The sequence below is a fragment of the Rhinopithecus bieti genome, unplaced genomic scaffold (assembly GCF_001698545.2).
Source record: "Rhinopithecus bieti isolate Rb0 unplaced genomic scaffold, ASM169854v2 scaffold_30846, whole genome shotgun sequence".
Lineage (NCBI taxonomy): Eukaryota > Metazoa > Chordata > Mammalia > Primates > Cercopithecidae > Rhinopithecus > Rhinopithecus bieti.
The window spans coordinates 2,997,243-3,014,997 of record NW_016814438.1 but is presented as its reverse complement, the minus strand read 5'-3'; the positions used below and the strand labels follow the sequence as shown (position 1 = coordinate 3,014,997).

Sequence of the window (17,755 nt, the reverse complement as noted above, 5' to 3'; positions counted from 1 at the left end):
CAGCAAGTATCATTTAAGAGAGTGGATGCTGTGGTTGCACCACCTAGATCCTGCCTTGGGTCTGAAACACTCATTCCTCCAGATGTCATTATCAGCTGAGGGCCCACAGCTGCATTGCTCTCTAGGCATTGCCCTCAACTGAAGGTGAACGCTTCACCCAAGATTATGCCGTCATCCCCAAGGGAAGCCTACAGGCAGTGACTGGTTGATTCAAGGACCCAAAGGCCCAGCTTCCTAGCCTCAATTGAGAACATCTCTAAATAGCTATCCCATCCTCAGAGCTCCCTATGAGACTGGCTGAGGCTACTGTTGCAACTGCTATGTATCACCATTCAACTTCTTATGCCCTATCCTATTTCTCTTGCTCCCCCATAGGTGTGGTTCCCTGAGAAGACACCCTAGTAATCCTTTGGATGCCAATCTCAGATTCAGTGTCTGTTTCCCGGGGAACCCAACTTACAACAGGTAGAGGAAACTGGCCAAAGTTCTTAATTTTCCAATTTGTTGCACCAGCCCTACGTGACCACCAAAAGCTTTTCTGGGTTTCCCCTTCCCTCAGGACAGACCCTCTTCATGGACCAAGCTTGATCCTTATTAGTTCATGTCCAGAATCAGAAAATGTCCCTAGAAAATAAAATGGTCACTTACCTCAGGAGGCCTCCTCCCTCTCTGGAATTCCCATTCACCTAGTCCTTATTGCTTTCATAGCTCTCACATATCTTTAAATATGATCTTTATAATTTTCCATCTTTTCTAGTTGTTGCAGGAAAAGTTTTAGGCTGCCATGACCTACTACATCCTATTTAGAAGTGGAAGTCTCTAGAGAGACTTTCAAAATTACAGATGTGTGGATATTGACTTATTTCCTAATTTAATTGAATTGTGGTGATAAAAGGTGTTCTGTATTTTTCAAATAGCTTAAAATGTGCTGAAATGGGTTTATAGTCAAATATATGGTCAAATGTAATAGCTCATGTACTCTTATAAATACCTATTCTCCCACTGTTGGATGCAATGCCCTTTGTATGTTCATGGGATTGAGTTTGTTGACTGTTTTGTGTAGATCTATATCCAAAATCTTGATTGTGTACTTGATCTGCTTCTGAAAGAGGGACAATAAAATTTCCCACTGCTATGGTAAACTTGTCAATTTTCCTTGTAATTCTGTCCATATTTGCTCTATTTATCTTGGACCAATGCATCTTTGCCTTTTAAAAAACATTTACTAAATTAAAAGTCCTAGTTCATATGTTCTGCACAAGATCAAAACAACATTTTACTAGAAATATTTCATAGTCTCCTCTCATTTTGTCTTCAGGGCCCTCCCTGTTAAGTTACACCCCCACCGTAAACATCAATGATAAGGCCTTTTTATCTGAAGACATTCAACACATATGCTTCTGTACAATGTGGATTTTGCATGAACTTTCAATCAGACGTTGATTTTTCAAAATGGAGGTTTTCATAACAAAATGAGATTAGAGAAAGACATCAGATAATCACAAGATGTGTAAAGAATCCAACAAAATCACCTGTTGGACAAACCTGATGTATACTGAGACCCATGTGGGATGGTAAACATGAAGCAGGCAAATAATCATATAGGCCCTACTTGCAGTGTTTGATATGACTTAAGGGATGAACTACATAAAGTTATAGTTCCTGGAGTTTTAATTCTGTATGACACTAAAAATACACAAATTTTGTGCTGGGGATCTTGGCATCTAATCTGCAGATTTCTTATGTATTTTTTCTGGCATGGGAATAGCACTAAGCCAAACATAGAAGTTGCATTTCTGTTAAATTCGTGGCTTTTCAATGTCCCTGTGGAAGCTTCATCACTAAGCCCATATGTTGGCTAAAATGTACAATAAATTAGGTCTTGTCTGAAGTCCCACTTTCAAGGCAATAGCATCAGGCAGTCAGGTTTATTGAATACAACAGTTGTTTCTGTGACCACTGGAGTCTTTGAAGCGAAGCCGCATTTGAGAATGATAGTTCTCCAAATACAAAAGTTACTTGCTGTTAAAAGCGCCGCGCCGTTTTTCTCTTATAAACTGTACTGCATCTTCGTTTTTCATTCCGCTTTCAATTAATGCTAGGGCAACAAGCACCGGAGTCCTCCCAAGACCTGCAACACAGTGAACGGCAATACAACAACCAGGTTCTTCACGAAACTTAACATCTACAAGACTTAACCAGTCATCAACAATTTGGTTGGATGGTGATGAACCATCATCAAAAGGCCAATCCAGAAACTGGATGCCTTCTTGCTCCACAAGAGCAGGGTCATAAGTTGTTTCACATACTCTTACCATTGTGGTAACCCCGTATTTCTTAAGTTCTTCTATAAATCTGTGTAAGGTCGAATTGGTTGGGTTGTGTATGATTAGAAATCTCATGTTCCCGTATGTGACTTCCACTGGAGCTGGGTGATTCATTGGGGCCATGTTAATTTAGTTAAAAAAAAAAAAAAAAAAAAAAAAAAAAAAAAAGACACTGATATGGTTATGAAAAAAATTAAAAATTTTTGAATACAGAAATGATGTCAAGAAACTGAAGTCTATGCCAATATACTCCACTTGAAATTCACAGAGCTTTGAATATGAAGTTGGTACTGACAGGAAATGAAATGAACCTTCCAACAAGAAGCCACGGTTCTTCAATTCAGTAATTCTGAGCCAATGGAAAGGAAGTGCGCCAAGGGTTACCCCACCTAGGTCAGAACTCTTGTAAAATGCTCTGGTGATCTCAGTTCTACACTTCTGTGTCCAGGTGACCCGCCTTGTGGGGGCTTCTTGGTGGGGCAGTAACGACTTTCCACCGTTCATTTGTCCTCATAAAGGTCGTGCTGACCCTGGCGGTAATCTCCAGGGCGCTTCAGAAACTCCATAAACGCATGATCAAGAACACCACAGAAAGGAATATGTTTACTCACGAACAATGGTGGCCTAACCATACAGCTGGGCCCGCGGCGGCCGCAGCACTGCCTGGAGCAGCCGCAGTAGTCGCGGTGAAGCTGCGGTGGGGTACCGAACTCTAGGAGGACCAGCTGAGCCACTCCACTGAGCCAACACGCGCACGCCGAGGTGCCGTTGCGGCACAAGCCCTCCCTTTCGTAGACTGCGCGCGACGAGCGAACCCCTTCACTAACAGCGGTTGGGCGGACCAGTGAGGACGTCACCACTGCCGCCGCCGACGTGGGCCAGTTGCTGAAGCGAAGAAGCGCTGGATGAATCCAGAGTTTCCTTGTCTCCCACTGGAAGAGGAGAGGGACTGAGGAGCGACGCGCGGGTGGTGGGATAGGAAGCAAGGAAGAGGCTGGACAGAAACTGCAGGAAGACAAGGTAAGGTTGCGGAAGATTTCCCAGCCGTTGACTCTGACTAGTGTATCTTTTTCTACCTGTTTTATGTTTGTGTCTCTTGGGAACAACATAATATTTGGCGCTTTTTTTTTCCCCGCATAAATCCACTCTGACAAACTTTTTTAGCTGAAAAGCATGTATGCATTTTGCCCTCTTATTTTGTGCTATTTGACCTATATTTCTATATTTTTTACCCTTTCTTGACCTGTTTTGGATTAAGGTTTTCCCTTTACTCTTTTGGAAGTTTTCACTGGGGCTAATACTTCCGTAGCACTTATTTTAGGGTAAGCGCTGTTCGAAGCTTAATCTACATATAATACAAAACCCCTATGAATTAGATACTAGTGTCATTTCTACTGTCCTGACTTTAAAAACCTAGGCATAGAACGGTAATTTGCCAAAGGTCACACAGCTAGTAAATGGCAGGGATGAGACTTTTTTTAAAAAAACTAATTTTTACTTTTATTATAAATTCAGAGGGTGCACGTGCACATTTGTTACATGGGTATATTGCGTGACCCAGAATATGAATGATGATTCTGTCACCCAGATAGTGAGCATAGTACCCAATAGGTAGTTTTGCAAGGCTAAGATCTGAATCCCGGAATTTTGGCTCTGGAGTCTGCCTCTCTAATACATATGGTCTATTATATACCCTATTTCTGTTATTTTAGTGCTTAAATAACTTAGAAAAAGTCAAACATGGTTCAGAATCTTTTCCTGTCTCTTGAAGGAATTCAGTATGCTTTAACTATTAATGTTGTCAAGCATCTTAATCTTTTAACGCCAAAAATTGGACATTATTGTTTGTACAAATCAATGTTTGTTTACGTTTATTCATATTATCAGTTTCTTTGCTCACTATTCCTTCTTGCAGCTCGATTCTTTCTGAGGTTACTTTCTTTTATCCAGAAGCATTTTTTTGGAGGTTCCTTTGAATATCTGATCAACTTTGATAAATGTTTTATATATGCTAGAAAATCTCTCACTGTTGAATCCATTTCCTTTATTGTTAGTAAACCATATTTTGTTTTTTTCTTTAGGTTTCTTTTTTGGCTTTTTTCTAAAATTCTTTTACTTTCCCTTCATTGTTAAAAGTTTTGCTGGGTACACAATTCTACGCTGACATTTTCTCTCAGCCCTTTGAAGGAAGGAAGAAAGGGGCCATGTGAAGGCCAGGAAGCAAAGTCTAGACATTTTAGAAAATTCTAACAGTTGTTAGAGAAGAAACCGGAGAATAAGAATATCTTCAGAGGGCTGAGAGAAAATGTCAGTATAGAATTGTGTACCCAGCAAAACTATGTAAAAATCAAGGCAAAGTAACAGAATTTTAGGAGAAAAAAAGCCAAAAAAGAAAAGTGAAAGGGAAGTTTCAAGAGCAAATTAAATCCTTTACTTTTGATAGCCTAAGCTTGTAAAAATGGTGAAGGAAAGCCATCTAGAACAGGGATTCTTGGCCTGTGGTCCAGGGGGCCTAGGAAACTTGTAACTGCGTGCAAAATGTTGTATAGGAGTATGTACCTGTTTTTAGGAGAAGGGTATATATTTTTCATCAGATTCTTAGAAGACTCCATGACTGTCCAAAACATTGAAAACCACTGAAACAGGAAATCCTTTGATACATTAATCTGGTCTGGCTGTGCTGTATTTCTGGAAAAGACAGAACTTGATGATAGCAAATTGGGGCTAATTACAGAGTTAGACTAAGACAAGAATAGTAGTTAACAATGAGGATCTTTGAAAAAGATCCAAATTATAAATACTTGCTCAGAAATCTGCTGTTTAGTGAAGGACTATAATAAAATTTGATTCTTAAAATGGTTGAATGATAGAAAACATTTTAGACCTTATGTCTATATAATTCATATAACCATGCCTCCATCTCAGCCTTGATAGACTGGAGCACACAGCCTTGACATCTGTTGTCATGACCCCTTCTTCTCTTCACCTGGCTTTTTCCTGTTTATCCTTAAAATTCAGTTTGGGCTTCATCTCCTCAAAAAGCTTTCCCCTCTGTGCCATGGTAAACTTACCAGAAGGAATCTACCTTGTTCTTCTAACAACCAATGCACAATGCTATTAGGTTTTTACCTTGTTATACAGGGGTTTTCTAGTTTTTACCTTGTTATAGCAGAGGTTTCACAATGGTATGAAATTAGAAATCATTAAAAGGAGGAATTTTGGAAAATTCACAAATACATGGAAATTAAACATGCTCATAAACAATCAGTGTGCCAGTGAAGAAAATAAAAGGAAAATCTAAAAATATCTTGAGACAAAAAGGAAAACACAATATACCAAACTTTATGGAATGCAGCAAAAGCAGTTCTAAGAGGAAAGTTTGTAGCAATAAATGCCTACACCAAGAAAGAAAATTACAAATAACTAAAAGTTACACCTCAAGGAATTTTTTTAAAAACCCTAAGCCCAAGTTAGTGGAAGGAAAGAGATAATAAAGATCAGACCAGAAATAATCTAATCTCTATTTTATTTCTGCTCTGGAGATTAGAAAAACAATACAAAAGAAACTAAAAGGTCATTTTTTGTGAAGATAAAATCAACCGGCCTTTAGCTAGACTAACCAAGAAAAGAAAACGAGAAAAGACTCAAATAAAATCAGAAATAAAGAGATGTTACAGTTGACAACACAGAAGTACAATGGATCATGAGAGACTATTATGAATAATTATTTGCCAAAAACTTGTGTAACCTAGAAGAAATGGATGTATTTCTACACACATACAAACTGCCAAGACTGAATCATGAAGAAATAGAAAAATCTGAGCAAACCAATAATGAGTAAGGAAATTGAATCAGTAGTAAAAAGTATCTCACCAAAGAAAAGCCCAAGAACAGATGGCTTCACTGCTGAATTCTACCAAACATTTAAAGAAGAACTAATACCAATTCTCTACAAACTCTTAGGAAAAAAACACACACACAAAAAACGAAAACAAACAAACAAAAAGAATGGGAGATAATACTTTCAATACTGGTCTTTTTAGGACCAGTGTTACCCTAATACCAAAGCCACACAGGCACATCACAAGAAATGAAAACTACAGGCCAATATCCTTGATGAGCATAGATGCAAAAATCCTCAACAAAATACTAGCAAACCAAATCCAACAACACATTAATAGAATTATTCACCATGATCAAGTGGGATTTATCCCTGGGTTGCAAGAATGGTTCAATATTCTCAAATCAATAAATGTGATATATCACATGAACAGAATGAAGGACAAAAATCATATGACCATCTCATTAAATGCAGAAAAAGCATTTGACAAACTCAGCATCCTTTCATGACAAAAACAACAAATTAATTACAGAATGAATATACTTCAGCACAACAAAGGCCATGTATAATAAGCCTACAGCTAACATTATACTCAACAGTAAAAACTTGGAACTCTTTCTTCTAAGATCTGGACCAAGGATGTACACTCTTGCCACTTCCGTTCAATGTTATATTGAAAGTCCTTAGAGCAATAAAGCAGAAGAAAAGACATCCAAATAGGAAATGAAGAAATAAAACTATTGTTATTTGCTGACAACATAATTTTGCATACAGAAAACCTTAGACTAAGTGTGGTGGCTCAAGCCTGTAATCCCAACCCTTTGGGAAGCCAAGGCAGGAGGATCACTTAAGGCCAGGAGTTAGAAACCAGCCTGGTCAACATAATGAGACCCCCATTTCTACAAAAAAAAGAAAAAACCCTTAAGATTCTAACAAAAAGCTATTAGAATTGATCAACAAATTCAGGGAACTTGCAGGACACAAAATCAGCACACAAAAGTCAGTAACATTTCTTTACATTAACAAGGAACTTTCCAAAAAAGAAATCAAGAGAACTATCATTTGTAGTCGCTACTAGAAATAAATTACTGAGGAATATGTTTAACCAATTAGGCAAAGATTTATATAAAGAAAACTATAAAACATTAACAAAAGAAATTGAAGAAGACAAATAAATTAAAATATATCCCATGTTCATGGACTGGAAGAATTAATATTGTTAAAATGTCCATACTACATGAATGATCTGCAGATTCAGTTCAATATCTATCAAAATTCCAATGTTATTTTTCATAGATATAGAAAAAACAATCCTAAAATTCATACGGAACTACAAAACAAACAAACAAATAGCCAAGGCAATCATGACCAAAAAGAACAAAGCTTGAGGTATCACACTACCTAATTTCAAACTATACTACAAACTGATGGTAACTGAACAGCATGGTACTGGCATTAAAATAGACATACGAACCAATGGACAGAATAAAGAACCCAGAAATGAACCCATGTATCTACAGTCAATTGATACTCACCAAAAGTGTCAAGAATATACAATGGGAAAAGGACAGGCTATTCTATATATGGTGCTGGGAAAACTGGATATCCATAGACAACAGAATGAAATTGGACGCTTATCTCACACCATATACAAAAATCAACTCAAAATGAATTAAAGACATAAACATAAAACCTGAAACTGTAAAACTACTAGAAGAAAACACAGGGAAAACTACATGACATTGGTCTGGGCAATGATTTTTTAGGTTTGACCCAAAACTGCAGGCAACATATGCAGTAAACAAATGGGATTACATCAAAATGAAAAATTCCTACACAACAAAGAGAGCAGTTAATAGAGTGAAGAGACAACCTACAGATTGGGAGAAAAATATTTGCAACCCCTACATATGATAAGGGATTAATATCCAAAATATATAAGGAACTCAACTCTATTAAAAAAAAAAAAAGAAGACATGGGCAAGGAACCTGAATAAACATTTCTCAAAGGAAGATATATGAATGGCTAACAAATACATGAAAAAATGCTCAACATCACCAGTCATTAGAGAGATGAAAATTAAAACTACAATGAACTATGACTTCACACCTATTAGAAAGGCTATTATCAAAAAGAAAAGATAACAAGTGTTGGCTAAGATATGGGAAAAACCTTGTACACTGTTGGTGGGAAATATAAATTAGTATAGCCATTATGAAACACTGTATGAAGATTCCTCAAAAAACTAAAAATACAGTTACCATATGACCCCAGTTACCATATGACTCAGCAATCTCACTTCTGGTGATTTGTCCCAAAGATTTGAAGTCAAATATGAATATGTCAAAAGAGATGTTCTTTGCAGCACTATTCACAGTAGCCAGGATATAGAATCAACCCAAGTGTCCAACAATAGATGAATGAATAAAGAAAATGTGTTATATATACACAATGGAATAATATTTAGCCATGAAAAAGAATGAAATGCTGTCATTTATGGCAACATGGATGGAACTGGAACTTAGTGAAGTAAGCCAAGAACAGAAAGTTAAACGCTGAATGTTCTCACTCATATGTGGAAGCTAAAAAATAGTTGATCTTGGCTGGGCATGGTGGCTCATGCCTGTAATCCCAGCACTTTGGGAGGCTGAGGCAGGCAGATCACGAGGTTAGGAGATCGAGACCATCCTGGCTAACACAGTGAAACCCTGTCTCTACTAAAAATACAAAAAATGAGCCAGGCGTGGTGGTGGGCGCCTGTAGTCCCAGCTACTCGGGAGGCTGAGGCAGGAAAATGGCATGAACCCAGGAGGTAGAGCTTGCAGGGAGCCAAGATTGCGCCCTGCACTCCAGTCTGGGCAACAGAGCAAGACTCCGTCTCAAAAAAAAAAAAAAAGTTGATCTCATAGAAATAAAAAGTAGAGGTATTGTGGATAGCATTGGAGAACATTATGCTAAGTGAAGTACACCAAACACAAACAAATGCCACATCTTCTCATATGTGGAATCTAAAACTCATATAAGCAGAGAGTAGAATGATAGTTCCCAGAGGGTGGGGCATGGGAGGAATGTGGAGATGATAGTTGAAGTGTACAAAGCCTTAGATAGGAAAAATAAGTTTGATTGTGTGTGTGTGTGTGTGTGTGTGTGTGTGTGTGTGTGTGTGTGTGACAGTCTTGCTCTGTCACTCAGGTTGGAGTGTGGTGGCACAATCTCAGCTCACTGCAACCTCTGCCTCCTGGATTCAAGTGATTTTCCTGCCTCAGCTTCTTGAGTAGCTGGGACTACAGGTGCGTGCCACAATGCCCAGCTAATTTTTTGTATTTTTAGTAGAGACAGAGTTTCACCATGTTGTCTAGGCTGGTCTCGAACTCCTGACCTTAGGTGATTCGCCTGCCTTGGCCTCCCAAAGTGCTGGGTTTACAGGTGTGAGCCACCACACCCAGCAAAGTTTGATATCTTTTTGAGATCTGTTGCACAGTGTGATAAATACAATGAGCACTTTACGTGTCAATGTCTCTAAAAGAATAAATTTCAAATATTTTTATCACAAAAAGTTAAATATTTAAGGTAATGGACATTTTAATTCACTCGATTTAATCATTCCACATTGTATTCAAAAATCACAATATCACTTTATACCCCATAAATATATATAACTATAATTTGTCAATATATAATTTTAAGAACAATTTTAGGATCCGACTGTAGTACTGTTAGTACTGACTGCTACCCATGACAGTAAATTATAAATTCCTCCAGTAAAAAGGTCTATGAAGTTAAATCTGCTCACCTGAACCTACCAAAATTAACTTATTTTTCTTTAACAAGGAATTCTACTTTTTTTTTTGAGATGGAGTCTCGCTCTGTCACCAGGCTGCAATGTAGTGGTGTGATCTCAGCTCACTGCACCCTCCACCTCCGGGTTCAAGTGATTCTCCTACCTCAGCCTCCCGAGTAGCTGGGACTCCAGGCACGTGCCACCACACCCAGCTAATGTTTGTATTTTTAGTAGAGACGGGGTTTCACCATGTTGGCCAGGATGGTCTCAATCTTTTGACCTCATGACCCACCCACCTCGGCCTCCCAAAGTGCTGGGATTACCGGCGTGTGCCACTGCCCCCAGCCAGCATTCTATATTTTTAAAAAATATATTAGTATAACACTATTATAGTAATTTATTATATATTAGAGACAAATTACTTCAAGGGTGCAGCAGATATAGATTCAGGCAGGTCAGGCAGTATTGGGGAAAGCCTATTGTTTTAAATATTGGTTAATGATGATTGGTATTGCGGGATCTGGCCAGCAGTCTGCAATGCAAAGGGGCTCTTTGTTCCCAGGCGGATCAGCAGGTCGAGAAATAATAGACACACGCAAGGTAGTGAAAGCTGGGTCCAGAGGGGTCACTGCCTTCTGGTCCTGCGATGCCGCCAATGCAGTGGATATGCCAGCATTTATTATTAAGTTTAGTGAGGGCAGGGGTAGGTTAGTGAGGGATTTAGGGTCATTGGATTATGAGGTGAGATGGTCACATGGGGATGAAGTAATTCTTTAACATAACATCTGTATGCAGAAGTGCAGTATACAGAGATAAGAATTTACAATATAGTGTGTGCATCAGTAATTTCTAACACAGCCTTAAAACAGAAACACAGTCGTTCCATGACCTATGATTAGCAAGATATTAATCAGCAGTAACAGTTGCAGCAAAAGCTGGTTACAAACACTCCATAGAAACAGGATGTGAAGCTAGACAACTGGTTAGAACAGAAATTCTCAGAAGGGAGTATGCCTTAACCCTAAAGAGTCCCAGAAGTGCCATGGCAAGATGAGGGTGTTTATAACCCTATCTTATCCATATGAACAGGTGCCCCTCATGAATCTGTTTATAGGCTCTCCACAAGGGTCGCANCAGTATACAGAGATAAGAATTTACAATATAGTGTGTGCATCAGTAATTTCTAACACAGCCTTAAAACAGAAACACAGTCGTTCCATGACCTATGATTAGCAAGATATTAATCAGCAGTAACAGTTGCAGCAAAAGCTGGTTACAAACACTCCATAGAAACAGGATGTGAAGCTAGACAACTGGTTAGAACAGAAATTCTCAGAAGGGAGTATGCCTTAACCCTAAAGAGTCCCAGAAGTGCCATGGCAAGATGAGGGTGTTTATAACCCTATCTTATCCATATGAACAGGTGCCCCTCATGAATCTGTTTATAGGCTCTCCACAAGGGTCGCATTCCATTCCCAGAGGTATGAACATCTGCTTTTCTGGGATAGGAATCTTGGTGATGTGAAACCTCCCTGACTGCACGTTCATTCGTAGGCTCTCTGCAGGGGGAAGCACATCACGCACTGTTGGCTTATTCTGGCAGTCCAACCTGGCATTGTCTTTACACAATCCTACATACAACTTTGTATTTACAATAATCAGGAGCATTTCATCTTTTATTCCATAGCAATAGTTTCATGGGGGTCTCCCTACAGATTGGCCCTCCATAGAATGATTTTTTGAGGAAATGAAAGGCAGAAATGGAGAAAGATTAGAGAAGAGGTTCCAAAAAATTGTGATCATCAGCAGGTACGCTTGTTTTCATAGAAAAAGATAACATTAACAACAAAATTTGTCCGGTATCAGCTTGAGTGAATATTTTCTCCTTAACTTTTCAGGGCTCAACACATTCCTATTTTGTATTTGTAGTAGGGCAAAATGAAAGTTTAAATGTTCACAAACATCTTCCCACATAAACTTTCCTTCATTTCCCAAGGGAGAGATGTGACAGGCAGAAAACAAATAGTCTAAGAGACTTCCTTCTTAGCTTTTATATTTCAGAAATCTAGACTTCACTCTATTTTACCTCAATTGGTCAGACAGGGCAGGGAGAGAAGAATGTACGCAGATAAATGAAGAAAGTTTTTAGTTGAGAGCAGCCATACCTTAACTGAAAGTCAGTCCTGTGACAGGGAGATGAGTCCTCTTGAACAGCACTACAGCTCAAGAACGAAGTGAAGTAGTGGGAGACTCACCTCACAGTGCACAGTTATTCCAAGGGCATAGAAATAGCTGGACAAGGGAATGATATCTTGGGAGGTCCCACTAAAGTCCCAGGTATGTCATCAATGAGAAAACTCAGGGAGCATTTTTCTGGCCTCCTAGGTAAATAGTCAAACCCATCTCTGTGATGTTCACACATATACCCCTCTGGAAAAGTCTAGGGTTGGGGGAGAGGAGAGGGTAAAATGTACCATTATAAATTGTCATGCACAGTCGGGCGCTTAGAAAATATTTATTATTGCCACTATTCATTACAGACGAAAAAAGTTTTGTACACAAAGTCACGGAGCAGCAGCAGGGCTGGGTCAGCAGCACCCCAGCAGCCATAATGAATCTGAGTCCCCTTCCCAGCCCCTGTGTAGCAGGTTCTAGCCCTCAGGAACATTCAGACACCTTCACTGCCATCAGAGACGAGTATAGGAAATAAGGGGGTGGGAGAAAGGCAGGAGTGAATTCAATAAGGGCTTAACAAGCAATCTAATGAAAGCACCAAACCTAAACAATGATTTTTTTCTCTGAGGTAAAAATATGCAGTTTCACAATCACCCCCAAACATGTAAAAGATAAAAACTTTCCCCAGGAAACGCAGATCCAAACTTAGAGTTTTACACAAGCAACCGGGAGCCTGGCAGGAACTTGTTCAGGGGCCACAGGTTGCTCTCGCCCACATTGGAGGTGCGCCTCTGGCACTGCTTGCAGCGCCGATACTTCTCACACTGGTCTAGGAGAAACAGCTTGTCTGAAGCCCTGAGGAGAGGAGAGCAAATGCAGATCAGTAGGTTTCTGGAGCCTCTAGAGGCCCAACTTGGAAGCTGGTATGGCAGGAGGTACACAAAAGAAAAGTAACACCTTGTGTTCCCTGCCTGCCATGCGGCAGTTCACCCCCTCCTGACATCCCCTCCTTCCAAACCTCTGCTGGCTTGTCGTTCTCCACTTAATAAAAAGCCCCAACTTGTGCCTTCACAGAAGTCTGACTCTACCCCTCCCCAGCCTCAGCCACCCAGGCCCACAGAGAACTTGCTGAAGGTCACACAGCCAGCAGACAGTGGCTCCAAAGCCTCTGTATTGACTGTTTTGCCATGTGGATTATACCTCTACCTGCTGAGCTCCCAGGAGACAGTCTTTGAGAGGAAGATAAACCATTAAGTTGCTGGTTATCAGCTAACAACAGCAGAGAGTTGAGTGGACTTACAATGAAATATCCCAGGAGGCCAGAAGCCTCTGGAGAATTAAGGGCAGGAGAGGGAGTGGAGACAAAGAGGAAGACGAAAGCAACTAAAAGCAGAGATAAACAGGCAGTAGTAACTGATTTTCCCCTTTGATAGTTTTTCTTCATTATGAAAGACAGTCCCCCATGTGCTCCTCTACCCCATCAAAATTTCTCCATAGGTGGATTTTCCTTTTCTTTTCTTTTCTTTTTTTTTTTTTGAGACTGGGTCTCCCTCTGTCACCAGGCTGGAATGCAGTGGGTCGATCACAGCTCACTGCAGCCTCGACTTCCTGGGCTCCAGCAATCCACCCACCTCAGCCTCCTGAGTAGCTGGAATGCCAGGTGTGTACTACCACACCAAGCTAATATTTGTATTTTTGATAGAGACAGGGTTTCACCATGTTTGCTCAGGCTAGTCTCAAACTTCTGAACTCTAGCAGTCCATCCGCCTCAGCCTCCCAAAGTGCTGGGATTACAGGCATAAGCCATGGCATCCAGCCAGAATTCTGTTTAAGAAGGATTATCAAGGGCAGTCTTAAAAGAAAAAAGAATAAACTACCTTGGAAGTGAGCAGGGGAAGACCTTCCTGGCTTGGTAATGGAACAGAGTATCATGTGCTAACTGCATGCATATGGACTTTGGTTTTACTTTTGCTTTATTTTCTTTTTATACCAACCAATTCCTTCTTCCTACTGCTGCCTGCTCAAGTATCTGTCCACACTTGGCCTAGGTCCTCAGACAAGTCTGCTTCATGATATACCTGGAGTAGATTTGTTAGCCTGCCACTCAGCATTATTTTCTGTGTCTCCTCAATCCTTTATCACCATGTTGGCCAAGCACTCTTCCCAAACACAACTGAAATCTTCCTAGCATTAATCTCACTGACTTTTACCTGCCTTCCCAGATCATTGAGAAAACAGCTTGAAATCCCCAACTGCCCTTTCCTCTCCTTTTCTCTAAGCCAAATGACTCCGCTTCTCCTTTGGATCCTATTTTCCACATCATCACTCATACTTTCATTGTCACAAAATATGGGTTCTACTCATTAGAAAGGTAGGTGAGAAATGCTTTACAAGAAAACCTAAAAGGAAAAGGAGAGTTACAGATCAAGATCCATTCTACAGATTTTATCCATGATTAAAAATGAATTGATAATTGGCAATTTAAACTATTATTTTGGTATATTTGGGTTTTAATAATTTGGTTGTATAGACTTGATCTGTTTCATCACATTTTTAACATGCTATAAAATCATACCTTACATTCGTATTTTAATTTTGTTTTCAAGGTGTAATACAACAGCAGTGATGTGAATAGTTAAGCTGAGGAGAGGTCAGGCATATAATAATTTCAGAAAGATGCTCTTGGTTGGCTCCAGAATAGGCATCTTACTTTTCCAATTGCCAATCTTACGACCCCTGGCCCTGCTCTTGAATAACCATTCCCTAAGGCTTGAAAATGTTCAGATTGGAAACTCACTCCCCCTACTTCCAAATAGTTATTTCCAAAGAGAATTTTCACTCTCCACAAAAAGCAAATAAAGCCACCCGGGTTAGTAAATACCTAGCATACAACCCAGCATTCTTCAATCCCATGTCTATAAAAGACATTTCTAATCAATCGTGGTGGTATTTCCCATGGAATACAGACTTGCTTTCTCCACAGAGTTCTCTAGGCAGCCACTACTAATAAAAGTGGAGTTCCACTTGAAACCCATTGCCATCCCACAAGGAGCAGGAGAATTTTGGGGTTCCAATCAAGCATTACCGTTCAAAAGCCTTCTCCTCCAGGTCTCGCTGCTTCTTCATCGCAGCACACCTTTCCCAGTCCTCCTGTAAGCATTGGTTGATTCTCTTTACTCGCTCCAGCTCAGCGGTTCTGTCTGCCACATGCCTGGAGAGAAAAGAACAGCCTGACTCCATAATACTTGGTAAGAGCATGCACCAACTTTGGGAGCCCCATTCCTTTTATGTTAAACAAAAAAACCTTCTGGTTTTGTTCACTACTGAAATATACTAAAAAGTGTGAACACTGTAAAAGCACACTGAAATTCCTAGCTCTCAAATAATTTATGGGTCAAAGGTCTTTCATCTTCAATCCTGGTTTGATTTAATAGGATTGAAATCTTTTTCCAATTAACAACTTCAGCCTGTAAAACCATTGATTTCCTTTGAGGCTAATGTAACTTATCTGAAGAATCATCCCAAATGGATTTCCTATACTCTCTTTCTTTCCTTTTAGTCCAGCCTCTAAGCTGCCAGTACTCAGCCTACCAGTCACTGCAGACATTTTACAAGGCAAAATAGATAGGTATACAAATGAAAGTCTACAAAAAGAGAAAATAAACACAAGTGACTAAGCAACGGAAAAGCAAATAGAGAAAACATTAACATTGTGAAGAAGGCAAGAAAAAAAAAAAAAACAGGAATGTTTAGTGAAGGCCATGTCATCAAAGCAGTGACTGCAGTATAATCTCTCTCTTCATAGGGAGATATTCCCAGTGTTGTGTTTCTATCACTGGTCTCCAAACACTCCATCACTACTGTTGTGAATCACCTTAAGCCTGGTTCAGATTATGTGTCTATTTCTTGCCAAACTGAAACGTTTACTGTCAGTTCTCATTGAAATCTAGAAGGAGCTTCACAAAATGTAACTGTTGATGTAGCCTGCTCTGAAGGGCTTTGTGTTACAGGTAGCAGCAGCCACTGGGTGTCAGGATCCTCCAATAAAAATCAGTTAATGTCCTCTATACTGTCTCACTTTTTCCTAAAACGGCACACCTTTTCATCTAACAAGCATTGATTGAGCAGCTATTGTGTGGTTATTATAAAGACCAAATGATACACAGGAAGTACCAGTGCCTATCACATAGTTGGAGCTCAATGACTGAAGAGTACCTATTACTTTTTTCATAAATTATTTTTCTTTTTGTAGATTTTTTTATTGTGGTTTTAAAAAAACGCATAACAAAATTTACTATCTTAACTATTTTCAAGTGTACAGTTACTTAGTGTTAAGTACATTCATGTCATGCAACCAGTCTCCAGAATGCTTCCACATTACAAAACCAAAACTATACCATTAAACAGCTCTCCATTTCTGCCTCCTCTAGCCCTTGGCAACCACCATTCTGCTTTCTGTTTCTGTGATTTTTACTTCTCTGGATAACTCATATAAATGGAGTCATACAGTATTTTGTCTTTTTGTGACTGGTCTATTTCACTTAACATAATGACCTTGAGGTTCATCCACAGTGTAGCATGTGTTAGAACTTTCTTCCTTTTTAAGAGTGAATAACAATTCCATTGTACAGTGTGTATGTATACACACACTACATTTTGTTTATCCATTCATCTGTCAATGGACACTTGGAATGCTTCTACTTCTTAGCTGTTATAAAAAGTACTGCTATGAACATGGCTGTACAGATATCTTTTGAGATCAGCTTTCAATTTTTTTGAATACATAGCCAGAAGGGGAATTACTGGATGATATAGTAGTTCTATTTTTAATTTTTTGAGGAACCACCATACTGTTTTCCATAGCAACTGTACCATTTTATGTTCACACCAACAGTACACAAAGGTTTCTACTTCTCACCAACGCTTGTTATTTTTTTTTCATAGTAGCTATCCTGACGGATGTGGCATGGTATCTCACTGTGATTTTGGTTTGCACTTTCATAATAATTCATGTTGTTAATCATTTTTTCATTTGCTTGTTGGCCATTATTATGTTATTTTTTAAAGGATAGGTTAAAAGCATTTTAAATGCCTAGAAAGTAAGAAAATGAGGCAGAGATTATGCAGGGGACAACTGGCATTCTCACAACATTGCTGAGAAACAAGTTGCTATGCCTTCTTAGCAATTTAACTGTCAGTTTCTGGTAATATTTCAAATGTATCATACATTAGCCAGGAGTGGTGGCACCTCTAGTCCCAGCTACTGTGAGACTGAGGCATGAGAATTACCTCAACCTAGGAGGCAGAGATTTCAGTGAGCCAAGATTGCACCACTGTACTCCAGCCTGGGTGACAGATTGAGACTCTGTCTCAAAGAAAAACAAAAAGGAAAATTAAATGTACCATACACTTGACCCAGCAGCCCCACTTTTGGGAATTTATCTGATAGAAACAAGAACCACTATATTAAAAATGTTTAATTCAGAATTGTTGTAATAGCAAAATATCTGGAAACAAAGTGAATGTTCATCAATAATGCAAAAGTTAAATTGTTATACATCTATATTATAGATAATATGCTGCTATTAAAGAAGATGAATCTTATATATATGTACTGACTTGTATATGAC

At 39.2% G+C, this 17,755-nt stretch overlaps 1 protein-coding gene, 1 long non-coding RNA gene and 1 pseudogene across 5 annotated transcripts in view; 1 reads left to right on the top strand and 2 right to left on the bottom strand.

The window, feature by feature from the left end:
• Nucleotides 1-1,302: 1,302 nt before the first annotated feature.
• Nucleotides 1,303-2,707, bottom strand: LOC108514571 (protein tyrosine phosphatase type IVA 1 pseudogene; annotated as a pseudogene).
• A 235-nt stretch (nucleotides 2,708-2,942) lies between these two features.
• LOC108514572 (uncharacterized) overlaps nucleotides 2,943-17,755 on the top strand; it is an 84,368-nt gene continuing 69,555 nt past the window's right edge. For all 3 annotated transcript variants that reach the window (XR_001881246.1, XR_001881247.1, XR_001881248.1), the window contains exon 1: nucleotides 2,943-3,347. This is a non-coding gene — a long non-coding RNA (uncharacterized LOC108514572). The remainder of the gene's footprint in view (nucleotides 3,348-17,755) is intronic.
• Nucleotides 12,450-17,755, bottom strand: part of CCDC81 (coiled-coil domain containing 81) — a 50,182-nt gene continuing 44,876 nt past the window's right edge. For both annotated transcript variants that reach the window (XM_017850855.1, XM_017850856.1), the window contains 2 exons: nucleotides 15,211-15,336; nucleotides 12,450-12,980 (listed from right to left, as the gene is read on the bottom strand). In XM_017850855.1, the coding sequence (XP_017706344.1) occupies nucleotides 12,839-12,980; nucleotides 15,211-15,336 (268 nt within the window). In that variant the 3' untranslated portion in view covers nucleotides 12,450-12,838. The remainder of the gene's footprint in view (nucleotides 12,981-15,210; nucleotides 15,337-17,755) is intronic.